General features: G+C 39.3%; 2 protein-coding genes across 3 annotated transcripts; one reads left to right on the top strand and one right to left on the bottom strand.

Annotated features, from left to right (window-relative positions):
• The first annotated feature begins 252 nt into the window (after positions 1 to 252).
• Positions 253 to 8,030, top strand: LOC147234265 (tetraspanin-8-like). 2 transcript variants are annotated; one of them, XM_086147126.1, is made up of 11 exons: positions 253 to 348; positions 1,323 to 1,360; positions 1,484 to 1,573; positions 2,574 to 2,639; positions 3,493 to 3,606; positions 3,741 to 3,815; positions 4,174 to 4,272; positions 5,213 to 5,299; positions 5,419 to 5,478; positions 5,600 to 5,683; positions 6,503 to 6,744. In XM_086147126.1, exons 3-11 carry the CDS (start codon positions 1,493 to 1,495, stop codon positions 6,605 to 6,607), a joined length of 771 nt encoding a protein of 256 aa, XP_086003252.1. In that variant the 5' UTR covers positions 253 to 348; positions 1,323 to 1,360; positions 1,484 to 1,492; the 3' UTR covers positions 6,608 to 6,744. The 2 variants fall into 2 exon arrangements, with proteins under 2 accessions (XP_086003252.1, XP_086003251.1); XM_086147125.1 differs by lacking the exons at positions 253 to 348; positions 1,323 to 1,360 and having other exon boundaries at positions 1,390 to 1,573; positions 6,503 to 8,030.
• A 103-nt stretch (positions 8,031 to 8,133) lies between these two features.
• Positions 8,134 to 22,453, bottom strand: LOC147234264 (tetraspanin-8-like). Its single transcript, XM_086147123.1, has 9 exons — positions 22,105 to 22,453; positions 20,544 to 20,609; positions 19,286 to 19,402; positions 18,723 to 18,797; positions 18,296 to 18,391; positions 17,396 to 17,491; positions 17,071 to 17,136; positions 9,985 to 10,068; positions 8,134 to 9,086 (listed from the first exon to the last, which is right to left on the bottom strand). The coding sequence occupies exons 1-9, from the start codon at positions 22,162 to 22,164 to the stop codon at positions 8,952 to 8,954; spliced, it is 795 nt and encodes a 264-aa protein (XP_086003249.1). The 5' UTR covers positions 22,165 to 22,453; the 3' UTR covers positions 8,134 to 8,951.
• Between the last annotated feature and the right edge of the window lie 314 nt (positions 22,454 to 22,767).

Below are 22,767 nucleotides of genomic sequence, written 5' to 3'. Positions count from 1 at the left end.
CTGACCAAATTAAATGCTTATTAATGCGTCCGATCTGATTTGCATTGAAACGTAGGTTAAAATAAAACGGACCAAAAATAGGTGAGGTGTTTCTCTGCACTGTCAAGTACCACGACCCTGCTGTCAGATGTGAATGTAAAATAATGTATGTCTGAGAACTGTATTTTCTTTGGCAGTTATTACTGCTGTTGGGAATACCTTTTTGTTTTTCTTCTTCAGGCGTGTTTGTTTACTACATTCAGCGTGTTTGGTTTGAAAACATACGGGAAGGGAAAGATCTCAAAGTCAACGGATCAGTGACCGTGTCATGCAAACTGAACAGACTGGCTCTGGAGAGTGAGAAGTAAGGTATGCTTTTATTATTATTTCAGGTTGCATTCCTCCAAACTGTTTCTGAGCTTGAACATTATGATTTCCTTCATTTGCAAACTGCTATTCATTTTATGAATGTTGTTTTTATTAACAATATGTTGTGATTGCTTTGTAAATGTCCTTTTTTGTTTGTATGCATGCATGTACAGGACTGTCTAAGAAAATTAGAATATTGTGATAAAGTTCTTTATCTTCTGTAACGCAATTCCAAATACAAAAATGTTATACATTCTGGATTCATTACAAATCAACTGAAATATTGCAAGCCTTTTATTATTTTGATATTGCTGACTATGGCTTACATCTTGAGAAAACTCAAAAATCCTATCTCAAAATATTAGAATATCATGAAAAAGTAACTTTTGTTTTTCTAATTGCATTACAGAAGATAAAGAACTTTATCACAGTATTCTAATTTTCGGAGACAGTCCTGTATTTGCATATAGGTATGCATGCATGCATGTGTTTGGTGTTTGCAAATGTGTGTGTGTGTGTGTGTGTGTGTGTGTGTTGTGTGTGTGTTGTGTGTGTGTGTGTGTGTGTGTGTGTGTGTGGAGGGGGGGCATTCTAAAATTCATTGAAATTAAATTTAAATTGCACTCATCCTTGCATCTGCACACACCAAACTGCACATAAATGTCTTATTGCACTGCCACTTTTCTATTGCACAGTTCATATTCATATATTAATCATATTTATGTTTACACTCCTCCTATCAGCACATATCCAAATGCACTGCAACAAATTAATAAATTCAATAAATGAATTTCACTGTGTTTGCACACAAAATAAAGCACTTTTGGACTTGAATAAACGCTTCAAAATGGAAAGATTTACTGTATCACCATATTTAGAAAAAAATGAATTAATAACATGAAATGTTAAGTTATAACATTTGAGCGATTTAATCATTTGAAGAGTGTAAATAACTGAAAATACTTGTATTCCAGCCCGGGGATCCGCTGAATTGGGAAATTTCCTACTGCACGTAAAGGCAACACGGAGCTCTCATCCAGCGCATCACAGTGACGTGCTGTGTGCGGATAGATGCCCTGACGGTCTGATCACGGATCGATAACCTTCAGATTTGTGCATGTGTGTGTGTTTTAAGGCCAGCGGTATGCAGCGGAACGCGGTGATCGTCGTGGCGGATAAGATGAGCCTAAAAAGGCCGTTTATTTTCGCGTGTGCCGTGAATATGGTAGGTGGATTTCACCGGGTGATGAATGCAAGCGGATGGCTAGGAGGCCTGTGTGTGTCCAGTGTCGTGTCCGTCAAACACGGCTAATCCCCTCAATCGTAGACGGATTTTGCCCGGAAATTGTGGCATTATAAACCCGAGAAAGGTTTGCCGAGTCGGACTGTATCGTTCAAGAGACGGGCTAACGTTTCCAAAGAGCCCCGTCCCACTCAATTCCACGGACAAACGCGGGTGATAAATTGAGAAATTCCACAAAACTGTGTTAGCTTGACGTCACGGTGTGTCACTGCTACGCCTGTCAATCAACAAGGAAAGAAACATTTGAATAATTATGTTTAATTTATAAAATGTGATTCTGCTATTCATATCTATGGACTACAAATGAATTAACAATTGTCATAGTGATAATAATGCCTTTCCCATTTTTATCAAAAGTACCTATTTTATTTTTATACATTTTTTAGCTTTGCTAACTCTTTAGCAAACATTGCTAAAGAGTTAGCAGTTTTTGCTTGATAATATGAAAAATTCCTGTTCATAAAATGGTGATTAAGAGTTTAAAAACAACTTTTGACATAAAACCTTAATATTTCTCCTCATAAAATGGAGAAATAAATTATCTTCAAAGATCAAATCATCAAAAAGACAAGAGAAGATTTATTTTGAAATTATTTTAGAAATAGAAATGCCGAGTTCTTTGTTGTAGAAATGATGCATTTAAAGGTCAGACAGGTGATGTTGTGTGAGATTTGAATTATTTAAATGGTTGGAAAAGCTTCAAAATGAATCTGTTTTTACTGTGTATTTGTTATTGGATTTCCAAAGCTTTTGCCAATTTCTTAAACATATCTAGAAGAGGCTCTTGAACGTCATGATTATTCTTTACAGATGAAAAGCATATCTATGATAAAGGATGAGCTATTTCTCCCATTAAATGAAGATTTTTTTTTATCAGGTTAATTTACGGCTGTTTAATATTTCTGTGCTCTCTTTTTCCAAGGCACTCTGTTTCTTCATGTTGACCATGACAGCTGCTGGCCACAGGGACCTCTTACAGGCCGGCCAAGTAAGACTGAAAATGATATCTCTCCCATTACAGTAAGCAGATAAAACAAGGAAATACAAACATATGTGACAAAAAGGCATGCTCGTTGCAGGATTTTAGCTTGTTATGTTTGTCACCAATGTTAATGCTGTCCTTTCTCTGGATAACAAGAGTCAGAGGTCTTATGTTTGCACAGTATTTCCCCCCAGCCAAGTGTCCATGAACAAGACAAGTGAATTATCTTCGGAACCCTGACCTTTGGCCCTTTTTATAGCAGTGTTATTGTGGCAGTCCTGCTCTATCTCTGACAAGAAATAGTAATCGGTGTAATAAACAACTATATATATATTCAGCATTTGTAGTACGTAAATAAATTTTCAAATCTAAAATTTCTCCCTAAAGTGGAGGCTAAGACCCCTAAGGGGTCTCGAGACATAGTTGGTAGTGAGAGGCAAGTTTAAAATAGCAAAAAAAATGAGAAGTCTTATTTTAAGCACAGTTCATGTGAAAATTAAGAAATGCAATAGACTAAGACATTACAAGAATCTTTTGCGACGACTTGAATTGACTAATTTATTTTTTTATTTTTTTGTTTATTCAAAACAATACAAGAAACTGGTGTGAGATGTGATTTGACAAAAATTGGAAAGTGGAAATCATAAATGCAATCACAAAAATGACAAAAAATAAAAGGGGACAAATTCTTTATGTCGTCAGGAAGGAAAGAGTGGAAAGATTGTCTGGCACCATTCATTTGCGTTTATGGAATTAGAAACTTCTGAGCATACCAGATCTTTGTTTAATAATTGAATGCAACTAATGCATGATATTCCTTATGCTTTGTTTCTACGTTCACTGTTTTTTTTCCCCTCAGTTGGTGTCGAATGTGTCTGTTGTGATCATGTATATCCTGGAAATCACCTGCCTGCTTCTGTCAGTGCTCGGCGTGTTTGGAGCCTTTTGGGGAAAGAGATGGTGTTTGATTCTGGTAATAAGAAAAATGTTCCCAGTGTTTGGAAGAAAATTGATGGGTTGATAAAAAAAACTTGACCTAAAGAACGGTTTTGATAAATTCCATCTTGTCACTTCATATGATTTGTTAATGTGTGTATTTCTGCATAGTTTGCTGCTGGGATGGCGGCGGCCAGCCAAACAATAATTGTGACAACAGCGCTGAGTTACCAGGATGTTTACGAGGTACAGAATGGGAATAGCAAACTGATTCAGCTTTGAGGGGCCTATTTTTGGCAATCTAATGGCAGGGTCCAAAGCTTAAAGTTTAAATTGCATCATTTTAGCATCCCTGATGTGCAGGAACTTAATAAAATCTAAAAGAAAAATAGTTTTGAGGGAAAGATAGGGTCAGAGATGGGTTTGCGGTTCAGTCGTGCCAATGCAGAGGAAATAAAGCACTTTGCTTGGTTGAAAATCCTGTTTGGTTGCTTATCTGGGGCTGAAGACACTGCCTGGAGCTGACAGTGTGTATTGTAAAGACAACCCTAAGCTATTGAAAACAGTTGACTGAGACAGTGTTTCATAGTTTCTTTCTCCTCAGACAGCGGTTGTACGGGAAGAGACTAAGCTGCTGTCCATGATGCCCCTTAGTGGAACCAGCAAAACAAACAGGACGCTATTATACAGTATTCAAGCACATGTAAGAAGATCTATTTACTTTTAAATTGTAACCATATTTCAGCCCAGAAGTCTTCAAAACATCTTTCAGGAGTAACAATCTCTTTCAGGAGTTATACTCTGAATTACTGTTTCCTAAATTTGTAAACATGATATTCTATGTTTCTATTTCTGCTGGTCATTTACATGCACGCTGGCTAGGAAATTCACTTTAGTGTGCTTGTGCCACGCAAAGCGCCCACTGTCAAACTGTTCAGACACCACCGTTTGGGAATCGTGATTTTGTAACTTTTGGTAACTCAGCACACAAAGAAATTTGCTCTTTTCTTCATCACATCGATATGTCATGAATAAATTTATGTCCCTTTACAAATAGATTTTTACAACACTTTTGTACGCAGCTGATTCTGTATTTGAAAGGGCAGCGTGGCACAGGCAGTAAGAGCGGCCATCTCTGAAGCAAAGGTTGCTGGTTGGATTCCGAAGCTGCTTATTATTCATCCATGATGGCAGAAAATGCAAAAAACAATGTTCTGCACTGGATTCATAGTGTGTTCAAAGTACCATCATTTAGAAAATGCTTGTTTACACACCTTTACTTGCTCAAAAAAGCTAACAGGATTTTTTTGCCTGAAACTAGATATCTTGATAACTTGTCATCTGTATTAAAAATGCATAACTCTTCCCTTAGTGTGTTATTTTTTACCCGGCTACACACTTATTCTGTTGACTAACTAAGACCACCACCAGGGGATGCTGATTTCCTAAATGTTTGCACATCAGATGTGCAGAGTGTCTTAGAGACATGACAAAGAATTGGAGAACCAGCCACTATCAGAAAATATCTTTGCAGTGGACACCTAAATCTCAGCATTTTGGATTTTATTCCATGCTGTGTTTTACGATGCTCACGTGATGCATTTATGTGTTTCATTTCAAATGATTAGTCCGTGTCTCCTCAGTTTAAGTGCTGCGGCCTGGTGGAAGGCTACAAAGACTGGGGCTCCTCTATCCCACCTTCCTGTCACTGTCAGTACCCAGGAAAATGTGTGAGTACCTCATGTTGTACAAAATATGGTTTTTGTTTGCTTTATCCTCTTGATTCGCAACACTCAATGTATTGAGGGGTTTTAGCAGTGGTTTAGCAGAGTTGTGCTCTCTTCTTTAGATACGCCTGCGTGGCAGTGCCACACTTGGTGCTCCAAAAAACCAGTATGTTTACCAAGAGGTAAGAAATGCCTGCTCCAGATTGGGGAAAACGACCACATTATAGAAAGGTTGTCCTAATAGCAAGTATTTTTCACCTTGCTATCACTTTTGCTACCTAAAACCTAAACATCTCTCCACAGGCCTGCCTATCTATCTATGTTTCTGCACTGAAGCGTGGATTCTCTTTGGTGATGGGCATTAAATTTGGAAGTGGAGTGTTTTGGGTATGTGTCTTTGTCTTGTTTCTTACAGTTATATGTCTAGTTTCAATTCTTTAATCCAATTAGATACACAGACGAGTCTCAGCAGTGCAGCATTTTCTTACTGATTTGGGCTGAATCTAACAGAAACATGGGAGTATTCCACATTCACTCACGCTGGCATAGAGCCGTGTGGTCTTCATCCTGAGTGGATCACAGAAAACAGCTGTTGTGTCAACACGCCGCGCTTTATCCAGTCACACATGCCACTCTTCCTCACCCAAACGCAAACCGTCGTGCTACTGCTAACTCTCATTACTGACAGCTCGAGAGGACGGACTTGTTTTCTCTGTGGTAAATTCAACATGATGAGTAACTCTTAAGTGCTTCAATACTTTGCCGTTAAGTAATACTAACCATAATCATATTTGGTTTTAAATAAAGAGCAGCTTGTTTTATCATAATTGTCAGCCTTTGTCCAACATTTGATACAAGAGTATAATGCATGCGTGACAATCCTTTTATTTGGTTTTTTTCAAGTGTATTTGCTACATATAGATCTCTAAAACTTCCCCCCACATGCATGCTTCTGCAGCTTATTGAAAGTATCAAACTCTCACAAACAGCAGAAATACCTATAAAAAAAACACTTTGTTGCAGTTTTGTTGCAGTGCTGTATATTTGAGAAACTATATCCAACTTAAGCTAAGCCACCAGACTCTTAATATATTAAAAAGACACATTATGGTGTTAACATATGGCTCTCGATCGGCAGCTGCAGTTGTAATTTAATGGAAATTCCAGCATGTTTCTAAAGCTGAACTCATGTGGTTTTTCTCCCAGGTGGTTTTACTTGTTATGAGCATCAAGCTGATGGTGCAAATTAAACGGAAACAGGAGTTCATGGCCCTTCTTCAGTCCAACAGATATGTTCCCGGAGCCTTCTAGTCACACCACGGCGTATAGCTTGTTTGAATTTGCACATGTAAACACATTATGCTGTATACCATAACCGGGCTAAAATGTCATGATTTAAAAAAAGAACAAAAAAACATTTTAATGCATGTTACTGATATTAAAAGGTAATCTACATGCATTGATTTTTTTTTTTTTTCCCCCAGCTTGGGAGGATCTGTGCAATTTAATGAAAATAAATATCCTTAATAATCTTCACATTTTAAGTGATATTGTCACATCGCTGATGAACAATTTTTAATTTATGTTTATGAGCCGAATGAGTATCTAACCAAGTATAACCAGCAACATGTTATTGTTTCTATCGCAAAGTCACGTTGGAAACGGGGAAGCACATCCCAGCATGCACTGGGTGAAAGGCAGGGTAGAAAACACTGGCCTCATTTACACTTCTTTTTACGCTGATGTTTTTTTTTTTTTCTTTTCCCTCACAGTGTTTTCGTGTTTTTATTGTTTACGATTATTTTTCCATGTTTCCCTCAGTGTGTCAGTCAGTCATTTTAGAGGTAGACTATCCAACTATGCTACTGAACATAAATATTCACATGATTGAGGAAAAAATGACAGAAAAATCTAAACCCAACAAGTAAAAATATCAACTCTCATCCATCCTTTTCAACATATTTTCAGTTTTATTTTTTGAAATATTTATATATTGACCATTATAGTAACTGTAGCCTGTGAATAGTCAAATACTAATAGTGATAATCCTTATGTGGCACCTTTTTCTTGAACTGTGTTTACAAAGTCATTTGATTTGAAATGATTTATTCCGTACAAGGTATTGTTTTTCTGAAAGAATGAGTCACTGGCAGTTTGACAGATCGGACCCCATGAATGTCTTGATATTGTATCATTTATATTAGGACGCCTCGTTCAATTTGATGAAAGCACAGTCATTAAGCCAATGATGATATTTGCGTGTCTCCACTCGCCTTGGTCTCGGGCAAAAGCTGTTCGGTTGCACATTCAGTAGACATGCAGTATAATTGTCATCTCTATTTTTCCTCAAGTATTTTCCTTGATTTCATCGGTTGAGGACTTCAAGGCATTAATGGCGAGGGAAGCGCTGTCACCAGAGGCCCTTGTAGGAAAACTCTATTTACTCGAGGTCAAACAGCTCAGCCTCAATGCTGCACCAACTCTAATTTATCCCGACGCATGAGCTGCCTGCAGGTCAAGCCTCTCTTTCCTCCTTTGTCCAATTAATTTCATTTGAAAAGGCACATCCAATGTCTACCTGTGCACTTAAGCCGTTAATGCCTACCATCGTATGTTGTTGCAAAGAATGTTTTTTTGTTTTTTTTTTTGTTAATTTGTCTTCTGTTATGGACAGTTTTTCAATATGTTGAATGAACTTGTATTAAATTGTACATAGAAAATAAAAATTTAATTGTTCCTTTGATGTTTTGTTTTGGCAAAGTTAGTGATAGTTGTATTAATGAAACCTAGACTCTACATTGACCTTTTTAATTGAATCAACAATATTTTTAATCGTCTGTCAAATAGTGGAGTACTTTATTTATTTTTTGTCACAAAAAAGTCAGAAAACAACATTTTACACAGAAACATGCAGAGAAAGTGAGCTTCTGGGTCTAATAATTCTTCACATGTTCATCCCTGATATTTTAAATTCAGTGCAGCGGGTCGCAAATACTTTCAATTTAGATCAGCGGTGTACCATCACATTGCGTCAATTGACGCATGCCACAAAGTAAATCTTATCTTCATCAGTTCAAACCATGACTCGTGTTTTGGTTTATGCAGCGGAAGCATTTGCATACTGAACTTATGTGTCATTGTAGTCGGCGAGGGAATCGAAGTTTGAAAGTTCAATCCAAAAAAAAAATACTGACTATTGTGTACTGTTTATCATGCCTCAGGGGAGGCATTTAAACCTCATAATATTATAATATCTCAACCTGAGCCGGGAGGCTATGCAGTATATGTTCCTTTGCTGACATTATAGTGTGTCATTACCACAAAGAAAGCAAAGTAATTCAAATAATCACATTATTCGTCCAGCAATTTGGAGGCACAGGCCTTATTTTGCCAGAATATGGAGTTAGTGTAAATGAAAGGACGACAAAAAGTTGTCCGTAATGGGAGGAAAAAAAAAAAAAAAACTACGAAAACAAATCAGACGTGAGATAGCGTTTAAAAGGTTTGCATTGCTTCTGTTTGGGAAACAGTGCTGCATTTGTAGGAAACTACCAATGAGCTAACTTTACAGATTCACAACTTCTTGAGATATACGATGTGCTACGGTCGACAAACATTGATCTTAGTGATAAGAAACAGGAGGCGATCGCTGGGCTCAGGAGAACTCATCAGGCTCTGTGAGGACCGTGTAGTTCCCTGATTTTGCCTCTTGACTGTAGACCACCGTAGGGGTTTCGTTCTTCTGGTCCATCTGACACAGGATAGTGATACCCAGCGCTAATGATAATACCTAAAGGAGGAGATACACAGACAAAGCAATGCTTTGTAATCCTGTTCTGCTACTTCATCCATTGGGAGCAGATATAAGAACCTGCAAGTTTCATGAGAATAGAAGAGCAGAGGCAACAAGAGGGACTTAATGTCAGACGATCACAAATCAGTAGATAGACTGGTATACACCTGTAAATTATCAGTATCGGTTTTGCTGATAAATGGTGAATTGATAAGGTGAGACACCTGACAGTTTATGATTTGTCTGAATTGAGAATGTCTCTCTATATACACTGCTCAAAAAATAAAGGGAACACTTAAAAAACACATCCTAGATCTAAATGAATGAAATATTCTTATGAAATACTTTGCTCTTTACACAGTTGAATGTGCTGACAACAAAATCACACAAAAATGATCAATGGAAATCAATTGTATCAACCCATGAAGGTCTGGATTAGGAATCACACTCAAAATTAAAATGTAAAAATAAATTCCAGGCTGATCCAACTTTGATGTAATGTTCTTAAAACAAGTCAAAATGAATCTGTGTTGCTTCCTGAGTGGACACTATGATTTCACAGAAGTGTGATTGACTTGGAGTTACATTGTGTTGTTCAAGTTTTCCCTTTATTTTTTTGAGCAGTATATATATATGTGCATGTGTGTGTACTCAAACACCACTGCCATATTTCAAATGTATATTTCAAAATTGTCATTTAATTCTTAATAATTTAACCATCTCATTCTAACCATCCTTTTCTGTATAAATATTTATCGATCTAGATATTTTGAACAGTGATGTGAGAATCCAGGCTGGTGTTGTGATTCACCAGAGAGGCGGGATAAATGAAAGACACAGATGAAGATAAAGATGATGAAGGCGAGGATATCAAACTCCAAACTTGAGTACATACCCAGATTATTATAAGTCCAAATATCATGCCGATCCCAATGTTTATGGCGGTCTTGATTAGTGAGATTATGGACGGAAGACACGGCTGAAAAGCAAGAGCGGGTTGTTAAAAGCAACATTTCATAGAAGGCTGTGTTCATTCCAAACCGTTTCATGCGATATTCATGACAATAGACTGTATTCGTCTTTTTTGTAAGTAACACAGACCACACGGGATTGAAATTGAATTACAAGAACTGGATAGATGCACTATTTGGCCAAAAGTATTAGCTCACCTATCCAAATAATCGGAATCAGGTGTTCCAATCACTTCCTTGGTCACAGGTGTATTAAATCAAGCATCTTGGCATGAAGACTATTTTTACAAATATTTGTGAAAGACTGGGCCGCTCTCAGGAGCTCAGCGACTTCCAGCAAGGAACTTTTGTAGGACGCCACCTGTGCAACAAAATCTTGTTGTGAAATTTCCTTGCTCCTAAATATTCCACTGTCAGCTGTTTTAGAAGAACATGGAAGTGTTTGGGAATGACAAAAGTCAGCCACAAAGTGGTAGGCAACGTAAACTGACGGAGTGGGGTCAGCGCACAGAGGCGCATAGTGCGAGGAGGTAGCCAACTTTCTGCAGCGTCAATCGCTACAACCCTCCAGACTTCACGTGGACTTCAGATGAGCTGCAGAACAGTGCGCAGAGAGCTTCATAGAACGGGTTTCCACGACCGAGCAGCTGCATCCAAGCCACATGTTGCCGAGTGCAATGCGGAGCGTGGGATGCAGCGGTGTAAAGCACGCCGCCGCTGGACTCTAGAGCAGCGGAGACGGGTTCTCTGGAGTGACGTATCGCGCTTCTCCATCTGGCGATCTGATGGACGAGTCTGGGTTTGGAGGTTGTCAGAAGACGGGACTTGCCTGACCGCATTGTGCCAAGTGTGAAATTTGGGAGAGGGGGATTATGGTGCGGGGTTGGCTCTCGGGAGCTGGGCTTGGCCCCATAGTTCCAGCAAAAAGGACACATTTTTGGACAATTCCATGCTCCCAACTTTGTGGAAACAGTTTGAAGCTGGCCCCTTTTTTCCCCAACATGACTGTGCACCAGTGCACAAAGCAAGATCCATAGAGACGTGGATGAACTTGACTGGCCTGCACAAAGACCTGACCTCAACCCCGTAGAGGATGAATTGCAGCAGATACTGAGAGCCAGGCCTTCTCATCCAACATCAGTGTGTGATTACATAAATGCATTTCAAGAAGAATGGTCAAAATATCCTATAAACACACTCCTGAACCTTGTGGACAGCCTTCCCAGAAGAGTTGAAGCGGTTACAGCTGCAAAGGGTGGACGGACGTCATATGGGACCCTATGGATTAGGAATGGGATGTCACTTCAGTTCATATGTGAGTCCAAGCAGGTGAGCGAATACTTTTGGACATATAGCGAAGTTAAAGCAAATGCTTAAAGTGCATTGAAATCAATTTGATAATTGAAAGTTTACTCAGACCAGTTCAAATACCTCAATATAAAATACAATTTTAAACTGGTCACCTATATCCTACAACCTTTTTGCTTTCTCCCTGACCACCCAGAGCCTTTCTCAACTCCTCCCTGAAAATCATGCAACACTCGTCCCTTTTCAGGTTCCACCACTTTGTTCTCTGCACTGCCTTTGTCCTCGCGTTCTTCCTTGTCACCAGAGTCACCCTACAAACCACCATCCTTTGCTTTCTTGCGACACTCTCACCTAAAACTACTTTGCAGATTTCCTCACATATACAAGATGTAGTCTACCTGCATGCTCCTACCTCCACTCTGAAAAGTTACACTATTTTCCTGTCATTTCTGGAGAAAAGGATTCACTGCAACCATGTCCATTCTTTCTTGCAAAGTCTATCACCATCTGTCCCTCTTCGTTCCTATCCTGGATACCAAACCTGCCCATCACTACTTCATCACCTCTGCTTCCTGCACCAATGTGTCCATTGAAGTCTGCGCCAAATACGCTCAAGTCCTTTCACCTCCAGAACATTCCTCACAAACTCCTTCTTCAAGATAACTTCTCCATTTCACTTCCTGTCAGTGCCATGATAGTACAACTTAAAACTTTGCTCACGCCTTCCTCCTCTCCTTCTTCGACCCACAGTACCCCAATTTCCACTGGTACCCTGTCGGTTATCTGCACCAATGACGGTCATTGTCAACCCGGGCCTTGACCGATCTGGTATGAGATTTTTCAGTTTGATTCGCACAAATGCTTTTGGCACAAGTTTTACGTCGGATGCCCTTCCGGACGCAACACTCTGCATTTACCCAGGCTCTGGGCTGGTTCAGGAAGACACTGACCTGTGCCCCCCTGAGGCTACATTCCGGTGGTTAAAGGGTGCGTCTGGGACACAAGGGAACATTTATCGGGTTCCTGCCACAATTGATCCGGTCTAACTTGGCAGTGTCAAGGGGATGATTCAAGACGACCCTGATCAAGCCGCCTCCGTTTCTATCTCTACATGGACTGTTGTATTGAGTTGCATATAAATATCCTTGGTCAATCTGCTGTTTTAAACGTCATGAAATTTGATACACCACTGTCTGTTATGTTGTTTGTGTTTTGTTGATTATGGGTTCCCCCTTTCATGTGATACTGGTGCTGGTTGCCTCCAATATGTATGACAGTCTAGTCCCATGTCTGGAGAGAGATTCTGTTTTTGCCTAGTGTTTGTCCTTGCTGCTATTTGTTCTCTGCTTTCATCACGAGACTGAGCTGGTTATTTTTGAGTCTGGTGCGTTTACCCTTGCTGCAGAGTTGTTCCGTTTTATATCGGAGACTTAGTAAGATTCATTTTTGAGATAGATGTCCGTTTCACCGGGGTTTTCTGGTAATAAAACATTTTACAGGCGGCGTGCCCAATACGTCGATCGCGATCTACCGGTCGATCGCAAAGGTAGTGTGTGTGGATTGCATGGCATTGAAACCTAGAGGTCAACCTATCATCCTCACTATTAAATTTGTCACTTGACTGCCAGTCAGTCTGTCCAATCTGACCTTTTCTGTCACTGCACATGTGCACATAGCATGCGTTCTAGCAAGCTAGCGAGTTAGTCTTCAATATATGTCTTCTAAACTTATGGGTATAAAATTAGTGGTCAGTAAAAAGACTAAAACCTATCACTTCGGTACGGAATGGGAGGTGGACTTTTTTATTTCAATATGCCACTTTCAAAGTGCGTTTGCCTCGTCCGCCGGTCTGCCATCGCTATACCGAAAAAGGGAAATGTGGAGCAGCATTTTCAGACCGTTCATCCCTCGGAAAAGTGAATAGAGAAGGAGAAAGGTGAAGGAACTAAAATCCCATCTGTTAGGACAGCGGTCATTTTTCTCACAGCTAACAACTGTGCTGCAGACTCCATTCAAGTCATCAGAGCAACATATTTACCAAAAAAGGACTCTGTTGTAGTGTGCCATAAGGGTTATGCAAGATCCCCAAATATTTATTGTGTTAAGTATACTCACTAAATATATATTCAGCATTTTTAGTGGGGGTAGTTCATTTTCACATGATCATTTGAAAAGTAGCTAAAAGTGTGGGCACCCCTGTTTTACACGAATCTCTCCTCTGCTTCTACACTTTTGGCCTGTTCCATCAGCGCCTTGCAGTGTCCATTAGCCCATCCCGTCACACCGACTTCAAAAAGTAAGAGGAAAACAGTAAGTAAGGAAGCTCAGGAAGGACGGAGGATGAAGAAGATGAGAATTGTAAGTGATGACTAGGGGAACTCCGATGAGATTATGGGTGGATATAATCCAGAATTTAGTTGGATATTGAATAGCAGAGTAAAGAGGGGGGGAACACTTGGAAGAAACAGATCTGGAAGAGGATACCTCTGGTGCAAGTGCATGCAGGAGACAGCTACGAAGATTCAGAGTGTGAGGGTTCCTCAGGCTCAAAAGGTCTTTTTCCAACATCCCCCCGCACCAGGGAAAAAGATTCCCAGAAGTCAAGCAAAGAGCAGCCTTTTACGTTTAAGAAGAAGGAAGACATCGGACAAGATGAGCCCAGTAATCATTCGGAGACAGGATCCAGAACATTAGCCCAAGCAGAATACAGATCTGTCAGACATCCTTGGAGTTAGCCACACTTCAGGATGGAGCGTGTCCTCGGATATCGAAGTTGGAGGAGATTATGGTGGGAACGCATCCTGCCATAAGGGATGTCAAGAGACTTTTGGCCAAAGTCCTTGGAATCCCAGGTCTGGAGGAGCTCCTACAGAAACCTGGACTCCGTCAATATGTGAACCATCCAGAGTATTTTGCTGCAAAAGCATGGAAAGCCTTGAGACGATCCCGGCCGATGTACATCCTGACAATATTATGAACCACCGGGGCAGGAAGAAAACCCGAGGCCCTACTTGTCGAGGACCCGAAACTAAACCAGAAAGAGCAATCAATCCTGCATGGCAAAATAAAAAGGGGCTGTTCCTGTCAGTGAAGAATAAACTACCAGAGGTGGTTGGTCCTGGGAGCATGGCAAAGGTGTTTATACAGACCATAAGAAGGGCTGTATTGGAAGAAGCATGACCAACAAGAACAGGAAACTCCGAAAACACAATCAAATACTGATGGACAACGAGAACTAGTTTTTGGTGAACAACAGGTATGAAGAGGGAGAGATAGTGGAAAATTCTGAGGATGCCGTACCACATGGTTGCGTTCAAGAAGCAAAGAGATATTCAAGGCTTCGGTCAGATCAATAAGGTCAGCACCTTGTCATCCATGATGTGGATCTGGAAGAACAGATCACACTTAAAGAGGCTGGTCATCGTGGATGGACTGGGGCCTGTCCTTCCAAAACAAAGGATGCTCCGTCTGTAGCCAAGATTCTAGGCTGCGAGGGCATGAGCAGATTGGATGTCCTCAAATAATGGAAGAGAGTTTGTAGACAAAACAGAAAAATTGATTCTACAAATCGGGTGTGTTATCTTAGGTCAGGGGTCGCCAACCAGCGGCTCTTTCATCTTTACACTGCGGCTCCGAGTGGCTTGGGAAAATAAATTATAAATATCTAATTGAAGTATATTTCATTTGTGTTAATTCCTTTTTTTAACTTCTAGTTCTAAGTTGGAAGATAATTGTGATCTTGAAATATTAAATAAGATTATATCTATTATTTTTCGCCGCTCAAAATAACGTCACACTCACGGAAGCCGGTATACCCGCCGGCCAGTAAAGTCCCAGTTTGCAGATGTTGTGCGCAGAAGTTCAGGAGCAGAAGTCCCATAAACCAGGTAAAAGAAATATTTGAGGATATTTTGCAAATATTTCTTTTTTATTGTTTACTAACAGAGTGATTTATTTTTTTCCCCGATTTATTTTCAAAATTCAGGTCAAGGCTCCGCAAAACGCGCTGAAAGCCCAAAGCTTAAAATGAGGTCATTACATAAATAAAATTTAATTTTCTCTGTAATACTTTGTGAATTTCAGAAGCAACGCACGACACACTTAATCATACAAAGTGTAAACGTAATAAAAAGCAATATATACAGTGGTACCTTAATTTTAGACATCAAAAAGTAATTGCGGCTCCCAGAGTTTTCTTTTCCGAGGAAACCGGGTCCAAATGGCTCTTTGGGTGTTACGGGTTGCCGACCCCTGTCTTAGGTTAAAATTTGAGTTGCGATGTTCACTGTGACAAATTCATTTGATCTCATGGTTTTGACAAGATGCTGCTCGCCGCTTTCTTTACTTTCTTCCCAGAACAGTGTTGGCGAGAGCGAGGAAACACCCCAGCCCACACCGCCGTTGGCAAGCCTCTGAGATTTGGGAATGCTTAAAAGCCACAACTTGAAATGGGTTTTCGTTAGTGATAAGAACTTGTACTCCTTGTTTGCTGTTTTCAACTATGAGGAAAGTACACAGGGTCCTCTTTTATTGCTTTCTTTCAGTATTTAGGGAGAGTAATTTAATGTGAAGTCCAACGGAAGCGCTGATGGGTCGACTAGCCTGACTTTGGACATTGATTTTAGTTTGGTTTTTGGGGGAGACCTTGGCGTGGCGCAGATGGTAGAGCAATCGTTCTTGGAACCGAACATTCTTCGTTCGATTCCTGGCTCCACGGAGTGTGTCGAAGTGTTGTTGAGCAAGACGCTGAACCCCTAACTGCTCCCTTGGCGCCACTAGATGGCAGCCAACTGCTCATGGTTCATCCATGATGGCTTAAATGTAGAGAAGGAATTTCCCGCAAGGGATTAATAAAGTATAAATGATTACTTTAAGGTTCCCATGTGTATTTGCTCATGCACATCTACAAAATTTGTAGAATCCTCTGTGATTGGTTTGGAGTACTATATATGGCTGCCTCAGGCAGAGGAACCGTGAGAGGACTTTCCTGTCTGGATTGTTTGATAGCTATTGGAAGGAGGGACGTTTGCCAGATGTTTTTTTTCACTCTAACACTCCACAAGTTTGACATTGTAATGCTGTAGCAAGCACGTATAGGAGGTATTATCATTCAAGATGCTATCGCAGACATTACTCTTTCGCGATTCTTCGTACTCTCGAAAGGGGGAATATGAGGTATCTGATCTGTCGTAAATGGTTAGAGTGAACGCACATGTCGCCTATCTCAATTAAGATTTTTCAAACTCCTAGTTTGGGGGCCGTTTGTCGGTGACGCTTCTTTTTAAACTCAAAGGTACTCCTTACGTAAAAGACCGGAGACGGAGCAATATATACCTGCGAGATACACAGCTTGAGAGACGTTTAAATTGGACGAATGCTCTCCGGGCAGACCGTGGTGCCCGTTTGACGCCGTGCTTTTTTTTCAACATATCTTTTTATAGAATCAAGAACGTGTCAATGAAGTCTTCTTCGTCTTCCACGTCAACTACAATATCAACTGATTTTTTTTTTCTGAATTTTCTAAAAAAATATACCATCAGAAATGTAATAATGCTACTAAAAATGAAATGTCATGTATTTGCTTTATAATTCTTACAATATTTCACACCCTCTATTCAAGAAATATCATCCCTTTGCTCAGTGCGGGGAATTAATAACAGTACAGTAAAAATAAAACGATGAATGCACCTCTCCTAAGTTACCTCTACGTAAATGAAAACCTGCTGGCCGTCGTCGCTGCTCAGACTGCTATTGAAGGGAGCCTCCACCTGCGACAGACACACACACACACACACACACAAACACACTCAATAACCGGTGCAAAGTTGAAGTTGGAATCCCAAAAGATTAGCAGAAAAATAATGCAAATTAAGATTAATTAAAATTAGATAAACTCTATTGATCCTCATAGGGGAAATTCTTTTGTCACAGCAGCATAACAGTCATGTTAAAAAAAAAAAAGAACTATAAATAGAAATGATAAATATTCCATGATCCCGGAGCTGTCCTAAGAGATTTAATACTCACACATTGATGAGATTCAGAGTTGTCACTGCACAAGCAGGACAGTGATATATTGTATCCCCAGTCTATGTGGCCCCGCTCCAGTCCACAGCAGTGCAGCTGAGAAGGAAATCAGGAGAGGATTACAATACATGGAGCCAAACAGGATCCTGTCTTATACAACTAATAATAATAATATGTAACCTACAGTTTCATATAAAGTATTTTAAAAGATGACGTCATGTATTGATGAGCTCCTGCGATCAAATAGGAATTACATAGAAACTGGCACGCGGGTTTCTTACGGTTCAGTAATAGCAGTAATAATAATAACAAACATACGACTAATATAATATATCATTCATTATCCATCGCTTAGCCTACTGGATCCTCCTACTGGGAGGTTCCAGTTAATTGCAGGACCACATATAGAGACAGACATCATTCTCTCTTTTCATTCACACATTTTCCCAATTTTGCCATTTAACCTGCTGCATGTTTTTGACCGGGAGGAAACCCATGAGAGATGGGAGAACATGCAAACTCCACACATACAAACAAATATATTTTGAAGATAGATATTGTATTTATTATTATTTTTATTAAAATATTAAGAAAAATGGGCAGCACGGTGGCACAGTGATGCGCACTTCCGCCTCACAGTGAGTCGGGCCCTGGTTCGAGTTCCTCAGAGAGGCCTTCCTGTGTGGAGTCTCCATGTTCTCCTCGGGTTTGCGTTGGTTTCCTCCGGGTTTTTCGGGGGAAACAGTGCAAAAACATGCACCCAGACGTGTAAACATGAAGGTAAATGGTTGTATGTCTCTATATGTGATCGACTTGCGACCCGTCAGGGGTGCTGCATGCTGAGGCGTTGAATCCCTCACCCACACAAACAAACAAACAAACAAACAAATGATTACCTACCTCCATCTCCATTTGCCTGAGGGCATCTGTGTCAGCCTCACTTGCTTGACTCAGCGGCATCATTCCCAGGTAAGACCCCCGAACCTCCTCAGTTATCTGGACAACAGAACGAAGACGCATCTAATCAATATGTTCAATAATTGACAGGTTACAAGAAATTGCTTCATATTTGGAGCGTTAAAAAATCACAGATGTGGGTAATGTCACTGAAAACTCATGAAACTAGTGACCTGAGGAAAAAAATAAATGTTGACCCTTCCACCTGGTTAACGGATGTGATATAAAATAGGATAAATGATGAGTTCCACATATTGTATTGCCATGTAAGAAATTTACTACACTGTATACTATTAACTTATTGTTATATATGTATAAATATAATAATGTATAACAGAAAGTCACATTCTAAAGTTCAGTTCTGAGTTACCTTTGACAGCAGTGCCAAAGTCGCGATTTTATGAAACACCATGTAGAGCGTACATAGGATCATTCCAACTGTAAACTGAAACAAACACATGTGACTGAGTCATCTTGGAAAACACAAAAATGAATAACAATGAAGCGGGAGTGGTTGACACATCGCCACACATGGACCGGCCTCGCTGTGGGATGGCATTATCGGTATCTGCAATTTATGTATTGAAGATTATTACTCTGCATCCATACCTGGATCATTGTCTGGTAAACAGTGTTGGACTGTGTTCAGTCATTGGCATTCAATTATAATTACTAATAATTACTCTGTATCTCAGTTTTGATTTCTTTCTGATAAAATTATATATTATCCAGGATGGATTGTTAAAATAAATCATTCAGAAAAGGCCACAAGTAAAATGGTACAAAATTGTTTGTTTTTTTTACAATCACCTAAAGAAAAGGGAAATGTAGTTAAAAGTTATTTAGTGATGATACCACAAAGCATCAGAAAAGTAAGAAAACAAACAATTGTGATGCACCCATTGCATATTGCGATTTTTTTGATATACTGACCAAGATTAGTGCCCATTTCTTCTTTTTGCAGACGCCAAACAAACCAGTGATGGAGAAAAGCAGAGTTGTGATGGAAAGAATGTACATCATGTGCAGACCTACAACCACCTTCTCTATCTGCGGAGGAAACATTAACATGAGCAACTTCAGCATCTCATCTGTGGGGTGTGTTTTGTTTTTTTTCTCTTATTTTGCCTGCAGTTGAAGTAATGTAATCAATGATAGATATAGCTAGCTCAGTAGCTCCATCCATCCGTTGTCTTGGGTGCGAGAGGCCGTGTTCATCCTGGACTGGTCGCCAGTCAATCTCAGGGCCGCATAAACACAAAGACAACCATTCATTCTTCTCATTCACATTTGGGCATCTTTTCCCAATGTTTCCAATTAACCTGCTGCTTGTTTTTGAACTGCGGGACGAAACCGGAGAACCTGGAGGAAACCCACACACACACGGAGGAGAACATGCAAACTTCATACAGAAAGGTAAGGATTGAAACGGGATCTTTTGTGCTCTTAGGCCAAAGCACTAAATACTGCACCATCATATTATTATCATTATTATTATTATTAGTAGTAGTAGTTGTAGTAGTAGTATTGTTACCATTATATTATTATTATTGTTGTTGTTGTTGTAGTTGTCATTGTTACTATTTTTATTTTTATTATTGTTGTTGTTGCCATTATTATTATTATCATTATTATTACTATTAGTGTTATTATTATCATTATTATTATTATTATCATTACTATTATTATTATCATTATTAATGTTGTTGTTATAGTGTTATATGGTAGGTGTTCCTGGACAATCTTTATCATTAAGATTTGATAGACAGCAATACATTATATTATTATTATTATTGCTATTATTATTATTATTATTGGTGGTGGTGGTACCATTATTATTATTGGGGTTTTTTATCATTATTATTATTGTTACCATTATCATTACCATTACTATTGTTGTTGTTGTTGTTGTTGTTGTTGTTGTTGTTGTTGTTACCATTATTATCATTATTATTGTTGTTGTTGTCATTTTTATTGTTGTAGTTGTTGTGCAGTAGTAGTAGTTGTGTTATATGGTAGGCGTTCCTGGAAAATCTTTATCATTAAGATTTGATAGATACTGTAACACTAAATGACTTTGCAGGAAACTGGTAGTTTTATGCTTGACATGGTAGAATTATATTTGTCTTTTTTCATTTTCAGTTCTGATGGACTGACAGGCGACACGGCAGGAGGACAGAAAGGATGTTACCTCTTCATCCGCGTGGAAGTGCCCATGGGCAAAAAGGGTAAAGGCCAGAATCAGGGCGCTGATGATCTGCAACAACAGTAACGCAGCTTTTATTTTCATTCATCTGTGCAACACATAAAGATAAAATGTCATCAGGGAAACACCGGATTTCAAAACTCATTGATCACACACAGCGGTGATCTGGGTTAAATTCTGAGTATAAGAATAAATTGGCAATTTGATTGAAATCTTAATGTTTGCATGTTGTCAGACCCTACCAATGTCATGAAACCGAACAGGAAAGATTTACTTCCAATTACATTTTTTTGGTTCAATAAGGAAATAAAATCTTGGAAACGTGATCATTAGCACTAGTATTAGACCTTTATGTTCCCCACCATATGGTGCATATTTATTAATTCATTAATTTATTTCTTTATTCATTTTCCTACGTCAAGCCCTAAACAAATAGAAGGCTATTTCCAAGATTGCATGATTGAACTGAATTCTGAATTCTGTCAATATACCTTAAACAACTTACAATGATGATAAGTTGTAATATGATGTTTTTTACTTGATTTTGTATTTTGAAAAGGAAAGAAATATTTCTCATTCTCTTTAAGCCTTCTGAGAGTTATTGTATGTGTATGAAAAGTCCCACAAGGCGGTCATGAACAACCATTTGTAATGATGATTTACAGGGACAGGAGTTTACTTGCATCCAGGGAAGCAGATATTGTAATAAAGCCATATTATTAGTTGTTCAAGTTTATACTTTGTTTTAAAATCACTCTATTGTCAGTCTATTTATACTGTTGTTTAGTTCTAGTTGTGTGTTTTTCATCCTCACTGTTCCTTGATGTTGCTCATTGTCATCCCTGATGTTGTTGTTGTTGTTGTTGTCTATTTATCTGTTGTCTATTTATTGGTGGATTTATTTTTGTCTTGTTATCTTCCAGAATACAATCTTCTGTCCTCTGCCTTGTATTTATATTCATTTTCATATTTATTTCCTTCCATTTTTTTTTTACATTATAACTTTTGCGCTGCTGTGACAAAGGAATTTTCTTATTTTCTTATCTTATCTTATTAAAATCAGAGAGGAGCTGGAAAAGAGAGCGATGTAAGCAGCACTGGGTACAGGTTTACAATTCAAACTAACAGCATTATTGACTGACTAAATGCAATTGACGTGATAGAAGAATTGTCTATGTTAGAAACTCGTTTCACGTGAGGAGAAACATGTTTACTTTTTCTTTTGGTTTTCGACCCAAGGGCCAGAGAACAACAAGCTCAACTTATTACACAATCATCATGTTCTTCATTTTCTCCACTTGAGGCTCACTTCCACATCCTCCTAACCACAACACCAGTGACTTGGGTAATTTTTGTTCATATTATTTGCAAACTTTTTTGCCAATGCAAACAAGAAAAAGGCTAAATGAATATGAATTGCATTCATTATTCGGTCAGCGATACAGAGCTTCACCTTCTTGACAGACCCGTGTAGGAATCTGGTGCACTATCATGTTGTATACAGCATGTCCACTCACAGCTGATGCAGAACAAAAGAAGCTCTTACCACCATCAGACTTGTCACAAGAATGTAACTCCTTTTCAAACAGATGTTGACTTTCCCCATGTTGCTTCTCTTGGAAACTGGCAAAAATGACTCTCCAACGTTCCCGGTTTAATCTGTGATTCCACTCTCTCTTCCCGATGAGGTGCTCTGCACATTGATGTATCGCACGGAATTACGAAAAAAACAAAAAAAGGGCCCACTTTAGTTCCTGTAAAAAGGCCCACCCATTTCCACTGAGGGGCTGGGTATGTTTTGGAGCGTAGCGGGAATGCTGGGGGAGAGCGAGCTATTGACATTTTCAGGACGGGGTTGAACAGATGTACACATTGTTGGGGGAAGTTTGTAAAAAGAGAGGCAAGACTTAATCTCATATTTGTGCAGTAATGTGTTCCAGCAGGCCCGGCCCTGCAAACCTCCCACACACAGGTGCTGGGATCTGAGAGATGAGCTCACTTTTAAACCAGTATGAGAGTCGGGGGGAACAAATAGAAGGGGGAAAAAAATAGAATAGCACATTTTTGCGAGAAAAAGCATCAAATTCTTTTCGTTAAAACTCGACGCCGCAACGGAGGGAAAGACGAAAACGGTGCAAAGAACCCAGTGAGAAGAGGATTTGGTTTTTTTCGGACGCAACTTTCCAATAATAAGTGTTCAATTATTAAC

This window comes from Fistularia commersonii, chromosome 5 (assembly GCF_037954325.1).
Source record: "Fistularia commersonii isolate RoL2024-O1a breed Wild chromosome 5, RoL_Fcom_v1.0, whole genome shotgun sequence".
Taxonomy (NCBI): Eukaryota; Metazoa; Chordata; class Actinopteri; order Syngnathiformes; family Fistulariidae; genus Fistularia; species Fistularia commersonii.
Note: the sequence above shows the minus strand (reverse complement) of the source record. Positions and strands in the feature narration are given on the sequence as shown.

Excerpts from the sequence above, each read along its gene's own strand:
- LOC147234265 (XM_086147125.1), top strand. The coding sequence starts at position 1,466 with ATGTGTGTGTGTTTTAAGGCCAGCGGTATGCAGCGGAACGCGGTGATC. Across the intron at positions 1,574-2,573 it reads TCGCGTGTGCCGTGAATATG|GCACTCTGTTTCTTCATGTT; the intron begins GTAGGTGGATTT and ends TCTTTTTCCAAG. Across the intron at positions 5,300-5,418 it reads GTCAGTACCCAGGAAAATGT|ATACGCCTGCGTGGCAGTGC; the intron begins GTGAGTACCTCA and ends TCTCTTCTTTAG.
- LOC147234264 (XM_086147123.1), bottom strand. The coding sequence starts at position 22,164 with ATGGGGAAAGTCAACATCTGTTTGAAAAGGAGTTACATTCTTGTGACA. Across the intron at positions 17,492-18,295 it reads TCAGGCAAATGGAGATGGAG|CTGCACTGCTGTGGACTGGA; the intron begins GTAGGTAATCAT and ends TTTCCTTCTCAG. Across the intron at positions 17,137-17,395 it reads ACTCTGAATCTCATCAATGT|GTGGAGGCTCCCTTCAATAG; the intron begins GTGAGTATTAAA and ends TGTCTGTCGCAG.